This window comes from Pogona vitticeps, chromosome 2, assembly GCF_051106095.1.
Source record: "Pogona vitticeps strain Pit_001003342236 chromosome 2, PviZW2.1, whole genome shotgun sequence".
Classification (NCBI taxonomy): Eukaryota; Metazoa; Chordata; class Lepidosauria; order Squamata; family Agamidae; genus Pogona; species Pogona vitticeps.
The window spans coordinates 190,172,597-190,188,708 of NC_135784.1; the positions used below are offsets into that span (position 1 = coordinate 190,172,597).

The 16,112-nt window shown below is 40.0% G+C and overlaps 1 protein-coding gene across 26 annotated transcripts in view; it reads right to left on the reverse strand.

The window, feature by feature from the left end:
* The window catches only part of ADGRL3 (adhesion G protein-coupled receptor L3), a 662,256-nt gene that overhangs the window by 236,957 nt on the left and 409,187 nt on the right, over positions 1-16,112 (reverse strand). For 21 of the 26 annotated variants that reach the window (XR_013542364.1, XR_013542366.1, XR_013542369.1 and 18 more), the window contains exons 6-7: positions 5,203-5,217; positions 1,797-2,597 (exon numbers count right to left, since the gene is read on the reverse strand). The exons of 1 other annotated variant lie outside the window; for it this stretch is intronic. Coding sequence is in view for 18 of the 25 variants with exons in the window: in XM_078386751.1 (XP_078242877.1) it covers positions 1,797-2,597; positions 5,203-5,217 (816 nt within the window). In the remaining 7 variants the exon portion in view is untranslated. The remainder of the gene's footprint in view (positions 1-1,796; positions 2,598-5,202; positions 5,218-16,112) is intronic. 4 more of the 26 variants (XM_072991725.2, XM_072991722.2, XM_072991721.2 and 1 more) reach the window with 1 other exon arrangement.

The window sequence follows — 16,112 nt, forward strand, 5'->3', positions numbered from 1 at the left end:
GGCTGGAGATCTTGTGTGTGATTTTGAGTGAGCCCTCTCATGCCTGCCGCTGACTTGTGTAACGGTTTAAGTGAAATATACAGTGGGGTCTCGACTTACGAACGTTTCGACATACGAACGTTTCGACTTACGAACCGCTCTCATAGGAATATATGGACTCGACTTACGAACTTAGATTCGAGTTACGAACTCTTTTTTCCTTTTTTTTTAAAGCTAAGTCATCTTAGGTTAAAAGGAAAAAAGAAAAAATATCCTCCTCTAGTGGCAGAAGGCAGAATAGCAGCTTCCCATTAGTTTCTATGGACGAAAAGAGCAGATACGGATTAAATGGTTTTCAATGCATTCCTATGGGAAATGCAGATTCGACTTAAGAACTTTTCGACCTGAGAGCTGCCTTCCAATACGGATTAAGTTCGTAAGTCGAGACCCCACTGTATATCATGAACAGTATCCTGTTGTGTAGGTCTGCCAGAACAGCAGGAATGGTGCCATGGGACAATGACAGATTGCCACAAATTAAAGAGTTCCTGCTTTACTTTTGGCTTGCAACAAAGTTGCACGCAACCCAGAACTGAAACAGAGACTCTTTAATTAAGAAGTGCAACATTCCTGCCATGCCAGCATTCCTGTAGAACAGGATTTTGGCCATTGATTTATATGCAAATCTCACAAACGTTTTCTTTAAAAAGACTTTTTAAAAACATTTGTGTGAGAGAGTGCTTAGATGCTAGACATGCTGCAGAGAAGAAACTTGTTGAAGGTCAGATTTTTCCTCAGAGCAATATGGTGGGGTTTTTTTTGGCAGTTTAATGATAGCAATTGCAGACATTAGCCATCACCTCACTTACTTTCTAGTTCCTGACATTCATCTACTAAGTACACAAAACCTACCTGTACTCACTAATTAAAAGTGAGAGGGAATTCTTTTACAGTATTTTGTAAATGTATTAGAACAAATTAAGCATCTTGTAGTATTTGTTGAAAACTGAAAAAGAACAAAGCATCTGGCATTTGGGATCTCAGTCTTAAATTTGATTTGAGGTATATATGTTCGAGAAAGTTGTCTCACCTTAAATATCTCATTTACTTTGAAACTCATATTTATATTGCTATAATTTGAGTTCTGACTTGATAGCATGGAACACACATGTGTTGTGAAATTGTACATTATAAAGGAGCCCTGCTTTGTCTTGTTCCACTAAAAGAACTTTAGAAATCATTTCAGCAGTTCCATCCTATCTCTGACTCTTCTCTTCCCTAGACAAGCCCTTGGAATCCTGTGGGCCAATGCTGATGAAATAAAGCTTTACTGATATTACAAATCAAATCATATTGATTACATTTTAAAACAGCAGGGCAGAAGGCACGTTTGAGAACTACTCGCTGTGAGGGTTCTCCACCCCCTTCTTCTTAGCTAAGGAAATTTCATGAAGACATGGAAGCAATTAGCGCTCATGGCAGAGAGCAGTTCTGGATTCTTCAGAAAGTGACATCTACGGCTTATCTTGGAGGTTCAAACTTCGAAAAAAAACCCCATCAGTTTAGAAATGTTGTAATAAATGAGTAAAAAGGTGAATAAAGAGGTGGAAACTTATGTGGAAGGAGAATTTTCAGACAGGGAAAGACACTGCCCCCATGTTTATACCAGATTCCTGAAGTGGCTTTTCTTTAGCAAGTCCATGTTGCTATGGTTTGCAATGAAATTAAAGCCGCTTCGTGCTAAGTGACTACCTACACTTAGGGGTGAAGTATAATATCGCAGAAAGCAAAAGCAAAACTTATACAGAAGATCCTACCTGTTCTGCTGTCCATGGGTCCAAACTCCAAAGAGTACTTAACCACATGATAATTGTTCCATACGTAAAGAAGGTTGTCCCTTGGGTTATAATCCACAGCAGCAATATACTGGTATGAGTTTGGGAAAGGAACATCCACAACACTTTCCTTGCTTTGTTCAGTGTTGTAAATATAGTCTATTTTATTTCCTGTGGCTTCATTATCATCGTCTTCATACACAGATTTCACCACGTACAAAATGCCGCAGACCATGAAGGCATTGGAAGCAGACCTCTTGTCGTACGACGTATCCCACGTACCTTCAATCCTCAAGGTATAGGGGTTCAGCTGACTAATGACAATTTTACCATTGTTTTGCTCCGTTGCATAGATTACCCAAAGGCCATTTTCATCCACCGCCAGATCTATATCCGATTTGCCACCCCATCGATAAGGGGATGTGTCGTGGTAGTTGGCATTAGCAATGATGGCTTCCCCGCTTTTTATTCTTGTCCGTAGATCAAATTTGACAATGTTCCGGGTTCGCTCTTTGTTAAAAAATAAAGCCCCGTCATACACCACAAACCCTGTGCCATCTACCCGATGCGGCAGCTTATAAGTTGTAGTGGGTCTTCCGGCAATGAAATCATCTTTGGAAGAGTACTCCGTTAGGGTGTCAGTCCTGTACGGGGTCCATGGCATGTAGTAAATCTTGTCAGAAGCCTGCAGTGGATCCTTACACCAGGCCCCTGACTGGTGGTCAGATTCAAATAAATGTTCACTCTGATACACTCCTTTTAGTAGTCCAGGGCAAAGAAAAACTGAAGAGAGGGAAAAGGTTAAAAACAAAGCAGGTTACTAATCCGGATGGTGGTTCTTTGGCATGCATTTAAAACACTGTAACTCAAGAACAAAGAGAGGCATCAAAAGAAATAACAGGTTTCTCTAAACCCTGACTATGAGTGCCTTTTGACAGGAAAAAGAAAGCAAAGGACATTCAAAGTATTGTTCTTCATTCTTCTTCTTCTTCTTTAAATCTCTTGGCAAATGCTCTACTTTTGAAATTATATACTTAGTAGGTAAAGTTGCAAAGAAAAGGAAAATCCCCTAGCAATTAAAAAAAGGCACTTAAAATGTACAGGAGGGAAACAAACCTACAGCGGTTCAGTGGTCTAAATAATAAAAAGATTTGGGAACAACTATATAAACACACAGAATATGCAGCCACAGAAGAAAGCACAGTTAATGAATATGCCAAGAAGAAGGAAGAAAACTAGAACTGGGAGAAAGAAAAGGAAAAGGAAAAGATCAGTAGAATAAGGCTAGCAGCAAGACTATAATGAATTAAAATGCCCTCTGAAATACAAAAGAATTTAAGTATTAGTTAAATAAATCACATCTGCCAAGATTGAGGAGCTAAATTATTTGCTTCACAGACCTCATTATTATTTTTCCTTTTGGGGGGGGGGCAAAATATGGTTTTAAACACCATAATGTTGTTCCTCAATCATGTTGAACCAGTGAAAAAAACCAATTTAATTGTAAATGCTCATCTTGGTGCAGAATAAAATACTTTCTTTGTTGTTACAGGATGATAACGTTAAATATATATATTTATTTTCTGGTCTTTTTTATGTATACGTCATCATCACCTTGAGTTGCATGTTTCTGCAAACCTTCCGCAGCTCTCAAGAGAAAACTGAATTTATGGTATGAAGCAATCCTGCCATTCCCCCGCCCCATTCAACAGCTAAGAGACAAAGGATTTGCAACATTCAATGTGTTTTCTTTTAATAGGTCGATTTTAAAAATTCAAGTAGCATTGGTTGGTGAGTGAGTTTATGCTAACTGATGGGATCACAGAGGGCAGAGAGGCTCATCTCCTCCACTTTTTGGTTTGTTCCTGGGAAAATGCCTCTTTTTAAAGTGGGCTTTCCATTTTACAGCACAATGAGACTTCCTTCCAACTCAGCTTCAGTGGCAGAGTTTCCCTGGAGGAAAACAATATCAGCCTCCCCAGCAAATACCATGCGGGGTTTTTTTTTTGGAGCTGGGAGAGTGGAACCTTCAGGTTTTAAATGTGAAGCTATATTTAACTCCTTGCATACTTTGCCTTGAAGAGTATCAGTAGGCAATTTTTGTTATTTCTTGGACAGAGCCAAACTAGAAGTCCAAACAATGCTGATCAATTTCTAGATCTGAGTTTTTAGTAGCCTAGAATTAACAGTGGCAGCATGCAGCTAGTGCACAGTGAAATACTGAGCCCCCCCCGTTCTTTATGGTGTGTGAGGTCTGCTCCCATGGTGTCCTTTTTGCACAAGGGTCTACACACTGTATACTCGAAGTGCAACCACTCTCTTCCTGTGACCCATATATTGCAAAAATGCAGGGTACAGATCACCTGTCTGTGTGCAGAGTATTTGCAACAAGTAGCTGAACATCAACCAATAATTTAACTTTTGAGTCTTTTGGCTGGGGCTGCCTTTAAATACTTAAGAAATATGAAATAGTGGCAGAAATCCTGTTCTTTCGTGTAGTAAGTTGCATTAGAGTAGATCCACTAAATCAGTGGGAATTTGGTGAGTCCTCTACCCTGTAAGTTCTATTGATTGAAAAGGGGCCTATTCTAGTTGTGACTTCATATGCTAAAAAAAAGAAGAACTTTCAAGCTTTGTGATTAACAACTGAATCTCTAAATGATGGCAGCAGAAGCAAGAAGCATGTAAGTACATCGTGAAGAAATGGTTGTTTTCTGTTTTCCAAATTCTATAACACTTTCCTATAAATTGGAACTACTTGACAGTTTTGGCTGCAAAGCCAGAAGTTGGGAGTTTGATTCCCCACTGTGCTTCCTTGACAGGGGTTGGACCCGGTGATCCACACAGTCCCTTCCAGCTCTGCAATTCTAAGATGAAATGATTATAAATGGGGGGAGGGGATGTAGAGGTACAGAGAATAGCTTATAGTTTTCAAAAATAATGGTTCAAATCCTGTAGGAGTTCACATAATGTCTGTGTGATTTGCGATGGCTAAATGTGGCTAATCGATGCGGTGCCAAGGTGCATCTCAGTTGGGCAACTGGCCATATGAAGATGTTTTGGTGCTCTGGCACCTTGTCAATTAGCTGTGATTAGCTGCAAATTATACAAGACTTACATAAACACAAACAGACTACTGGTCATTCATTTAAAGAAGGAGAGTGGCACTGTTAAGCTTTTCTAACAAAGATGCAGCATGTTAGTATTGCTGAAGAGCAACCCCCACAACCCCTTAACCTTTCACCAAAAGATTAAAATGGTACATGTTAGCAAGAAAGAACTTCAACTAAAGCATTAGATTGGTAAATAGTTGACCCAAATTGCTTAGCGAGGCTATAGATAAATAGATAGATGGACAGATATAAACATGTGAAAGGTATTTAATTACCTTTTTGTTCCACTTCTATTGTAGAGAAAGAAGAAAGGCAAGAAAGAAGAAAAAGAGAAAAGATTAATGGTACTGTATTGGCAAGGCACTGTTGTTCTTCCACTGATGTATTAGCCTGCATTACACTTACTGCTACATTTTATGAATACCGGGTCAGATCCAGGATCTGGATCCATGATCTGCCTTCTGAGGACAAAAATGCTCCACTCTGGAAAGCTACATCCACCCATGCTTTTCCAGGGAGCATCCTTCAAACCAGTCAGCAAGGTTTACCAATCCTCTGTGTAGTATTTTTAAGGGGACTGGAGGGGGCTGATTTTTGGGAGAAGAGGTGAGAACCTCTGCCAGCTAAATTCCAATGCGTCTTAATCTGGATCCAAGCCAGTACGTGTTCATTATAATCTTAAAGTAATCCATTCATTGTCAAAGTTTATTACTATCTTAAAGAAATGCAGCATTGCATTCCAAACCCATTAAAATCTGTGCAAGGTTTACGTTGATCTTAGTGGGCTAAAGACTAAGATGCCAATGAACATAGAAATTGTTGGGCATTCTTGATTATATAACTTCATCAGAATTGCCTGGTGATTGGTGGATCAATGTTTCCAAACAGTTATAATTACATGTTCCAAAGCAGATATTGGCAGAATCTTAATTTTTTTCTGTTAAAAGGAAGCAATATAGCTGCAGTTAGTGTTACCTCTACACACACACACACACACACACACACATACAAATAAACATTACATCAGATAAAAGCTTAAGTAATATCACAAGTTAATTCATTACTTATTTAACTAAATCTACCCAAATTAGCATTCAATCAACCTAAAATTCTGAAGACTAAAAGTCATACTACTGCATCTGTAATAAACAGTGACCTCTCATGTTAAAAGCTATTTCTCACTCTAAATGGTGCAGTGGCAAGTTTGGGGTGATGGCGGTGGTAGGGGTTCAAAGCATGCAGTTGGCTAAAGCCTAGAATTGATTGTGAAATTATTGGGGGAAATGCAAATTTAAAAGATAATCCAAGAGTATTTGTGATCATCTTGATACATTGCAATTGGTTTTAGTACTTGTTCTTGCTGATACAAAAGGATTTCTCATGAAGCCTTCATAGAAGCAAGCTGTCTCCCCTGGTACCACTTTTTAGTTTATAACTGCTGACTGGCCACAATTCTTGCAGAAATGCAGCTATCTGACATATATCAAAAGCATGTTTTGCAACAGAGAAGATCCTGTATCAAATTTGTTGCCTGTTGCAGACATCCATTCATTTCATTCCACTGCCCCTCCTTTACGTCTACTGGTGTGTGAAAAATCTAACCAAAGCGGCAAAGATTACATTAATAAACAGAGCACTGAATGAAGTCAGGACTGTTCTTCTCCACTGCTTTGTCCAAATGCAGTTTTCTTCCCTTCAGAAACTGAAGCCCAAGAAGGGGAAAGGGACTCTGCATTCCTCTGGGAGTCCGCAGGGAAGAAGGAACTCTGGGATCCCGGATCTAAACATTGATATCACTATTATCTTATCAATTGCTTTTTCCAAAACAAACCAGGTGTTTTGGTTTTGAAAAGTAAACTATCCTCCACAAAGCACTTTCCAATATACTTTCACTTTCTTGGTAATCTTTGAGGCTTCTTTCTGAAACACACTTTCCATTTTTAGGGTAATACCTCTGCATCCCATAAACTTGAATTTTCCAAATTATAGACACCACCTTCCCACTTCTCTGTGAGTCCTCAGTGAACAGTATCAGCAATCAGCCCACTAAAGGGAGAGTAGGGCGCAGGAAGCTTTCTGTCTCACTGACAACTGGGAGGCTCTGACGAGATTTCAGGGAGGCATGAGGGAAATGCCTTTCTTTTTTTGGGGGGGTGCACTGGATTCAAATTCAAAAGCCTGAGATTTTTGGGTGGGCAGTTGGGGGGGGTCTACAGGCCTCAGGATGATGAGCATCAATGCATCAGTGGGATGTGACACGTCTTAACAGAACGTTCTATTAAGCAGCAAGGGGGAAAGGGCTAGGGAAAAGTGATGAGGAATGTATGAATTCTGTTGACACTTTCAGAATGTTCTTTGCAGAAAAAGTCCAAAGCAAGGGAGAAGGAACATCAGAGAAAATGCAGTTGGGTCACAGCACAACTAAGTGGCTTTCTGCCTCCATCAGTTATATGTATATTGCATTGTAAAAACATCAAGGAAGGGATAAAACTCTACTAAAATATTTGGATATAATTCACTGAAGATTTATTGATCTTGGCATTCTGGCATGGTTAATGCTGTCTTTAAAACAGGCCTATGATTTTATTTGACTTTACTAGCATACTTATGGAGAGATGATAATTGCAAACAAGAGCACTATAGTGTTTTACATCAGGAAGACTAACTAAAACTGTGAAACATTTCAGTATATATTTGTAACAGGATGAAGCAACTGTTCCAGGATTGTTCCAGACTACTCCTGAAGAAGAATTAAATGCCAAGTGTATTGCATTCAATGGCTAAAAACATGTTATATTGTGTGACAAAAGGAATAACATTCAGTTGTGGCCAGTAATTAACAAGTCACCATGGGATGTTCAGGAGTGTGCATAGGCACTGGCTTACTGCATGTTTCAGAATTTCTGTGGAAACTTTAATTACTGGCAGGAAGGAGCAGATGCTATTCTTTTTGCTATGCAAAACAACATGATTTCAGCCAGCGATTTTCTTTCTTCTTTGTGCACACAAAATTTCCTTTCTAGAATCCTCCTTCTCCACACGGATCACAAAATCATATATCATTCCAGAGACTGGGTCTGAGTCAAACATACTCTGGCAACTCAGCAGGTAGTGTGGAAGAACTGAGAGAAGGAGCTGTCTGTATCAGTTCATCCTGTTGCAGAATATAACACAATTTGTTTTGCTTTTGCTCCTCTTTCCTCCAGCTGCACACATCTGGTGGCCATGCAGCAAATTTGTCCAGACCCCAATTAAAGAGCACTGTTTGTAGATGATTAAAAAACAAAACAAACCCAAATGTGGCAGGTTGGCCCAATGGGGACACACCGGCAGAGTTTGGAGGTAACTCTTTAAAAATTGTCATTGTCCTTCACTGCTTTTTCTAGTAAGGGTCAATTGCATTTTTTTTTTCAGCAGAACAATCTGCTGAAGCATCGCCTTTTTCATGAAACAAATAAGACCACTCCTGTGTCACAAGGATGACTGTAGGATCAATCTTTTGTTTGTCAGCTCAGAATTTGGCACTTACACCACTGGGACTGGGTACATAAGTTTAAGCATAGCCATGTAACAGAAAATCTCTCTTGTGTCGGGTTTCAGCAAATATGGTGCCACTTCCAGAAAGTTGGAAAAGAAATTCATTATGACTGTAATACAGATTCCAATTAATCACTAATTAACTACAATACTTTATACTTTATTTACAGCCTTTAGAAATATATACAGTGAGTATGAGTTCAGCTGATAAATATTTGCATCCACTTCAAAACAGTAACTCTATATGGTGGCCATAGCTACCATACAATTATGGTTGACAAATGGTTTCCATGTTATCTCCCATACAGAAAGAAATGGTGAAAACACTTCCCCACCCCCTTTTGAGGCAACATTTGTATTATAGCATTTCTAATCTTAATACCATCTTCTGCCAGAAGTCCCTATATACCTGTATGTACCTTTTATTGAAGTGGACACTGTAGAGAACACGGCCAAAGAGCCCGAAAAATCCACAAGAACCATCAGATCCCGGCCATGAAAGCCTTCGAGAAAACAACTCATGAATCATTTTAGCAAGGCCTGCCAAGACTTTGGACTTACAATCAGCCTGAAGAAAACACAAGTCATGGGCCAGGGCGTGGACTCACCTCCCTCTATTACCGTTTCCACACAAGAATTGGAGGTTGTTCATGACTTTGTGTACCTTGGCTCAACGATCTCTGATACTCTCTCCCTAGATGTTGAGCTGGATAAATGCATTGGCAAAGCAGCTACCATGTTCTCAAGACTCACAAAGAGAATGGTTCAATAAGAAGCTGACAGCACATACCAAGATCCAGGTCTATAGAGCTTGTGTCCTAAGCATACTCCTGTACTGCAGTGAATCCTGGACCCTTTGTGCATGGCAAGAGAGGAAGCCGAACATGTTCCATATGCACTGTCTCCATGCAGTTTTGGTATCACCTGGCAGGACAAAGTTCCAAATAGAGTAGCCCTGGATGCAGCTGGAATTTTTAGCATGTATGCATTACTGAAACAGTGACGGCTACGTTGGCTTGGGCATGTCGTGAGAATGGCTGACGGTCGGATTCAAAAAGATCTCCTATATGGAGAATTACTGCAGGGATTGTGGTGCTGGAGGAGGCTCTTGAGAGTCCCCTGGACTGCAAGGAGAACAAACCTATCAATTCTAAAGGAAATCAACCCTGAGTGTTCACTGGAAGGACAGATCCTGAAGCTGAGGCTCCAATACTTTGGCCATCTAATGAGAAGAGAAGACTCCCTGGAAAAGACCCTGATGTTAGGAAAGTGTGAAGGCAAGAGGAGAAGGGGACGACAGAGGATGAGATGGCTGGACAGTGTCTGCGAAGCAACCAACATGAAACTGACACAACTACAGGAGGCAGTGGAAAATAGGAGGGCCTGGAGCGCTCTGGTCCATGGGGTCACGAAGAGTCGGGCACGACTAAACGACTAGACGACGACTGCAGGGAAAGTGCCCCATAAGGAGACCACAGCTGCGATACAAGGATATCTGCAAGTGGGATCTGAAGGCCTTAGGAATGGACCTCAACAGATGGGAAACCTTGACATCTGAGCGTTCAGCCTGGAGGCAGGTGGTGCAGCATGGCCTCCCTCAATTTCAAGAGACCCTTGTCCAACAGTCAAAAGCAAAGAGGCAGTCCCGAAATCAGCAAAATCAGGGAGCTGGACAGGGGACAGACTACATTTGCCTTCATTGTGGAAGGGATTGTCACTCTCGAATTGGCCTTCTCAGCCACACTAGATGCTGTTCCAAGTCCTCCATACAAAGCATGTTACCATAGTCTCTTGAGACTGAAGGATGCCTAATCTAATCTTAAAAATTCTGGTTTTGGATATTTTATACCTTAAGTTGCTCAATAAACCAAAGGTACTTTTGTGTTTTGGGAATTGTAATATTAGTGCTTTGATACTTGATCATTTGTAATAATTGTTCTATTTTTGCCACCATTTTTCAAGGGAGCTGTCCATGCTAAACTGTCTTCAGAGGATTTGCCATCTTATCTGTCTTCCTTCAGATTCATTTTCACAAACAAGCACCAAGAACTATGGATTTGAATCTCACAGCCCATTGCTCTGAGAGAGAAATTGGGGGAGAAAACACTTTCCTGCAGAATATTTTTTTTCCTCTTGAGAAAATCTCATGGGAAATGAAGTTCCCATGAATCTGGAAGTTCTATGGTCTTTTATTTTTCTAGCAAAAATGCCAAGCTGTGCAGGATTGTTACAATTCTGTGCACAATGGCATCTTTCCAATGCAAGTTTCATTATAAAAGTACAAAACCCGCACCAAATTTCATGTTCATTTTTTCCTCGAAAGCATGCCAAGCTATGCAGGATTATTACAACTTCTGTGCAAAATGACATCTTTCCTGTGCAGAATCCACAAGAAACACCAACTGATGCAAGGTTGTTAAAACACTGCACAGAATGGCATTTTTCCTGCAGAGAATGTGATAAAAGGAGCATTAGGCGGCACACAATTTGGCAGGGTCTCATACAAAAAATCCCAATCCCACAGAAGGGCAGTGCCAAAGAATGCTCCAACTACCGTACAATTGTACTAATTCCACACGCTAGCAAGGTTATGCTCAAAATTCTACAAGGAAGGCTTCAGCAGTGTGTGGATCGATAACCCCCAGAGTACAAGCTGGATTTGGAAGGGGCAGAGGAATTTGAGACCAAATTGCTAACATGGATTATGGAGAAAGCCAGAGAGTTCTAGAAAAGCATCTACTTCTGCTTCATTGACTATGCAAAAGCTTTGACTGTGTGGACCACAGCAAACTATGGCAAGTTCTTAAAGAAATGGGAGTGCCTGACCATCTTATCTTTCTCCTGAGAAATCTATATGTGGGGCAGGAAGCAACAGTTAGAACTCGATATGGAACAAGTGATTGGTTCAAAATTGGGAAAAGAGTATGACAAGACTGTATATTGTCCCCCTGCTTATTTAACTTATATGCAGAATACATCATGCAAAAGGCTGGATTGGATCCACAGTATGCTTTAACAACTTCCAGAGCAATGTACAAATGGACTCTGTGGAATCTTTATCACAACCAGAAACTTAAATGCCTTCTAGGACATTTGCATCTCCATCTCCTTTCCATAAAGTTACCACCTCTGACTTTTAAGATACGAAAAAGGATTTCTTGTGTCACATCCAAATAAAAAATGGAAAGGCACAATGGCATGAAATTTCTTCCCTTTACTGTTAATGACAATTTGATGCACAAGGACAAATCTGTTGCTAATCGTGGAAACTGGTGCACTGCTATACCAACTGTGACATGCCAGTAGCAGCAAAAGTTATTAACACATGATTTTGTTCATTGTATCCCAAGTCACATACCTGTACATATTTTCTGATCTAAAGTGCCTGCATAGGTTAGGTGTTGATCATCTTGCAGGCACCCTTGCAGCCATGCCCATCCAAGGGTTGGATCAGCACTGATTTGCACTCTGTTTTATCTAAGAATTAATTCATGCAGCTTAAAGTGCTGATTTGGACCTGTAATAGCCATTGGTAGTGCTGACTCTATGCTTTAACTCTGGCATACAGTACCTTCCTTGCTTCTATATTTGTTTTGTACATTTTTATATAGGAATCCAGAAAAATATCAAACTTGGTGTTTGGGGTGTATTCCTGTGAGTTCCAGGTGGTGAGAACTATGCCATAGGTATTTGTCAGTGAAGCCCCACATTTTTAATTGTTAAATCCTAGAACACATGGGACATACCATTTAAAAAAAACTCTGTCTTATTAATGGAACATTCAACACTCAATCGGCAGTCCTTTGAAATCATATTACATGTCTCTTTCTTCTTCAACAAGAGTTCCAACAAGAGGAAAGAAGAATCAGAGACATATTTTATATTTTTTGATGTTGATCAAATGTTCTTTTCTTAAAAGATCAAAACTGGATCGACAAGCCTTTTTGCAAAAATAACTGTAACTCTCTGGATATCCAGCTCACACTTTTGATTCTGCTCTGAATAGTTTTCACAGTAAATTTTTCTAGGCTAGTACAGAACTTTTCATTCTATCACCATCTCAACGGTGCAGTGGACAACAAGAAAACACCGCTCCTTGACAGATACATTTGTGGAGTGTGTGCAATGGATGCTTTGGCTGTTGCATTTGATGGTTGCTTTAGAATGCAGTAGTACCATCAGACAAACCATGTCCGATGTAACAGGCTATTCATTTGCTTTCATGATACAAAACGCTGAACGACTATCCAGTCTCCTGCGCTAATAACATTTCTAGAAACAATATGGATCAACATAATTAAGGGCTTGTCCACATAATGATCAATACCCTGTTACTTCACATAGTAAGTTGCAGTAGAGTAGGCCCATGAAATAGGTGGGGATTTGGCTAGTCAACTCCTCTGTAAGTTCAATTGAATCTAATGGGCCTACTCTAGTTACAATGTACTATGGAAAACAACCGGATTTCACTCGACAAACCATTATTAACCTTGCAGACCTTGGCCATTGATTTGGAGTTGCTTCAGGGAGGTCACTGTTTCCTCAGACGTTCTTCCTGTTTTTTAACCTCCCCACCTAAGCTTGTACATCCTGTGGAGCTCTCTCTATTTCTTTGTTTAACCTCTTTTCAGATTTGCTTGCTCTGCTTGATGTGGCTCCCTCTACCTCTCTAAGCCCAAGCTGTCTCATGACATCTCGCTTCACTGGGGCTGCAGTACTCACAAGTATTCACCAGTCCAAATCAGCATCTCCTACTGCTTCACCTTCTTCATCTAAATGTAAAAACTGATGTAAAAACAGCACTGAAACTGCAATGCTTGGAAGAACAAAGAGTTATTTACCCAACATTGTAAATATGACAGACTACATAAGGCGACAATGTAGGCTTCAGCTAAGCCAGTGGTTCCCAACCCTGGGCAACCCAAATGTTCCTGGACTGCGATTCCCTGAAGCCTTCATCATGAGCTGTGTTGGCCAGGGTTTCTGGGAGTTTCAGTCCAAGAACACCTGGGTTAACCAAGGTTGGGAAGCACTGAGCTAAGGTACACTGCCAATACGAGTCTATCACTGAAGAGGTCCTTTTTCTGATAGCCCCTGTCTTTACTTCATTTGGTGGCAGGATGGTCTCAGCTCAAGAGACATGTAATGCCAAGCCACTTAAGGCTTCAAATATTAAAATCCAAATTAAAATTGTATTTATTTACAGTGGGGTCTCTACTTAAGAACTTAATCCGTATTGGAAGGTAGTTCTCAAGTTGAAAAGTTCTTATGTTGAATCTGCATTTCCCATAGGAATGCATTGAAAACCATTTAATCCGTATCTGCTCTTTTCCGTCCATAGAAACTACAGTGGAACCTCTACTTAAGAACTTAATCCATTTTGGAATGGTGTTCTTAAGTTGAAACGTTCTTAAGTTGAAGCAAAATTTCCCATAGGAATGAACTGAAAACCAATTAATCCATTCTGGCTGTTTTTTTGTTATGTAGAGGTGCGTTCGTACATTGAAGCATTAGTTCCCATAGGAACTAATGCAAAGCTGGTTAATACATACTCTACCACTAGGGGGAGAATTTTTTTTAACCTAAGATGACCTAAGGTTAAAAAAAGAGCAGGAAAGGTTTTTTTTCCCCTGTTCTTATCCTGGATTTCTGTTCTCAAGTAGAAGCAAAATTTAGCAAATGGAGCTGTTCTTAAGTTGGATTGTTCTTAAGTAGGGATGTTCTTAAGTAGAGACCCCACTGTATTTGTCTTATTTACAGGCTCTCTTTCTCCTGATAAGGGGACTCAGAATTTGGCTTTGGTGTAGCAACTGACTGGTAGCAGTGCAGTTGGGAACATACCATTATTATCACATGGCATCTCCACTTTATGTTTACAGTACTAGATAGTGCTCATCAAGGTGACTTACAAACAGTAGTACAGTACTAGGTAGAGCAGCAGTATCTAGTACCAGCAGTACTAGGTACATAATAAAACAAAGACTATGAACAAATCCGAGCATACTACCAACCAAATCAAATTAATCCAAAAATACCCATTAAAAATGGCAAGCAATTAAAATAATCAAAATTAATTAAACAAGCCCAGTTTAAAATGATAGGTCTTCATACCCTTCAATGCAGTGAGAGTGGAAACAGGCCAGTGATCTAACTGACTGTATGAGTCAGTACCACTTAATTGTCGGCTTGTCCCTTTCCCAGAGCCAAAGGAAATTTCCAGACCATTTTGAAAGGATACCCTGCGTATAGGCCTGCATTGCAATCATCCAAAGGAGAGGCTAGTGGAGTGTGAATATACCGTATGTATCAAGGCTATCTCTGTCCAGGGATCTTTATAGTTGGCACAGTAGCCTGAGCTCATTCTATATGAGCTGCTGAGGTTACAATGACAAATGAAAAGGGCAGTCAAGCTACAAATCTGGTTCTCCTAGGGGGAATGCAAGCTCCAGAACACCGAATGAATCTGATAAGTGAACCACCTGCAAACAATTACAGTGGTGCCTCGCTTAACGTTTGCTTCGTTTAACGTTTTTTTCGCTTAACGTTTATTTTTTCAGAGGCAGATTGTGCTTCGTATAACGTTTTTCCCTATGGGCGATTTTCGCATAGCGTTTTTGGGACCATGCTTCGCTTAACGTTTTTTGTTTTAGGTCCCCTGCTTCGCTTAACGTTTTTTTTTGTTTTCAATTTAAAAAGTGTCTTAGAAGGGTCCAAAACAGTTCTAAATGCTTGGATTCGTTAGAGGACCCCTTAAGTCATGTGCAAACCTGATTTGGCTTTGGTCTGACGTTTCGTTAATTTTTTGTGAATTTTTGTTTTTTGGCCCATAGGAACCAATGGACCTGTCAAAATCTGACAGCTCCATGCTTTCCTATGGGGGAGAAAACAATTTACAAAAAATTAACGAAAGTTCAGATCAAAGCCAAATCAGGTTTGCACACAACTTAGGGGGTCCTCTAACGAACCCAAGAATTTAGAACAGTTGCTGAGTCTTCATTAATTTTTTGTGAATTTTTTCTTCCCCCATAGGAATTAATGGAGCTGTCAGATTTTGACAGCTGTCAAAAGTTGGGGGAAAAAAAATCACCATTAATTAACGAAAAGTCAGATCAAAGCCAAATTAACTTTTGCATCCGTTTTAGAGGGTGCAGAAGCTAATCCAAGCATTTAAAACCATTTTTGACCCTTTTATGACACACTTAATTTTGCAAAAATTGACTTCGCAAAGCCATTGAAACATATTGAGTCAGCTACAATACATTCCAATGGAGGATACATTGTATCGTTTAACGATGTTTCCTATGGGTTTTTTCGCTTAAGGACGGCAATCCGTGCCTATTGGAACGGATTAACCAGTTTCCAATGCATCTCTATGGGAAATGGTGTTTCGCATAAAGTTTTTTTCGCATAAGGTTTTTTTTTTTGGAACCAATTAAAAACGTTATGCGAGGCACCACTGTATTTCCATCTTGTCTGGACTGAATCTCAGTTTATTGGCCCTCCTCCAGTCTGTCATACTGTCCCCTCTATGGGTTCAAAACATCATTTGCCTGGATGTCATATGCATTTGGGTGGATGCCTCAATTCACATCCACAGTCGACTTCTCCAAGAATTTATATATGGATGTTGAAAATCACAACTGCCATA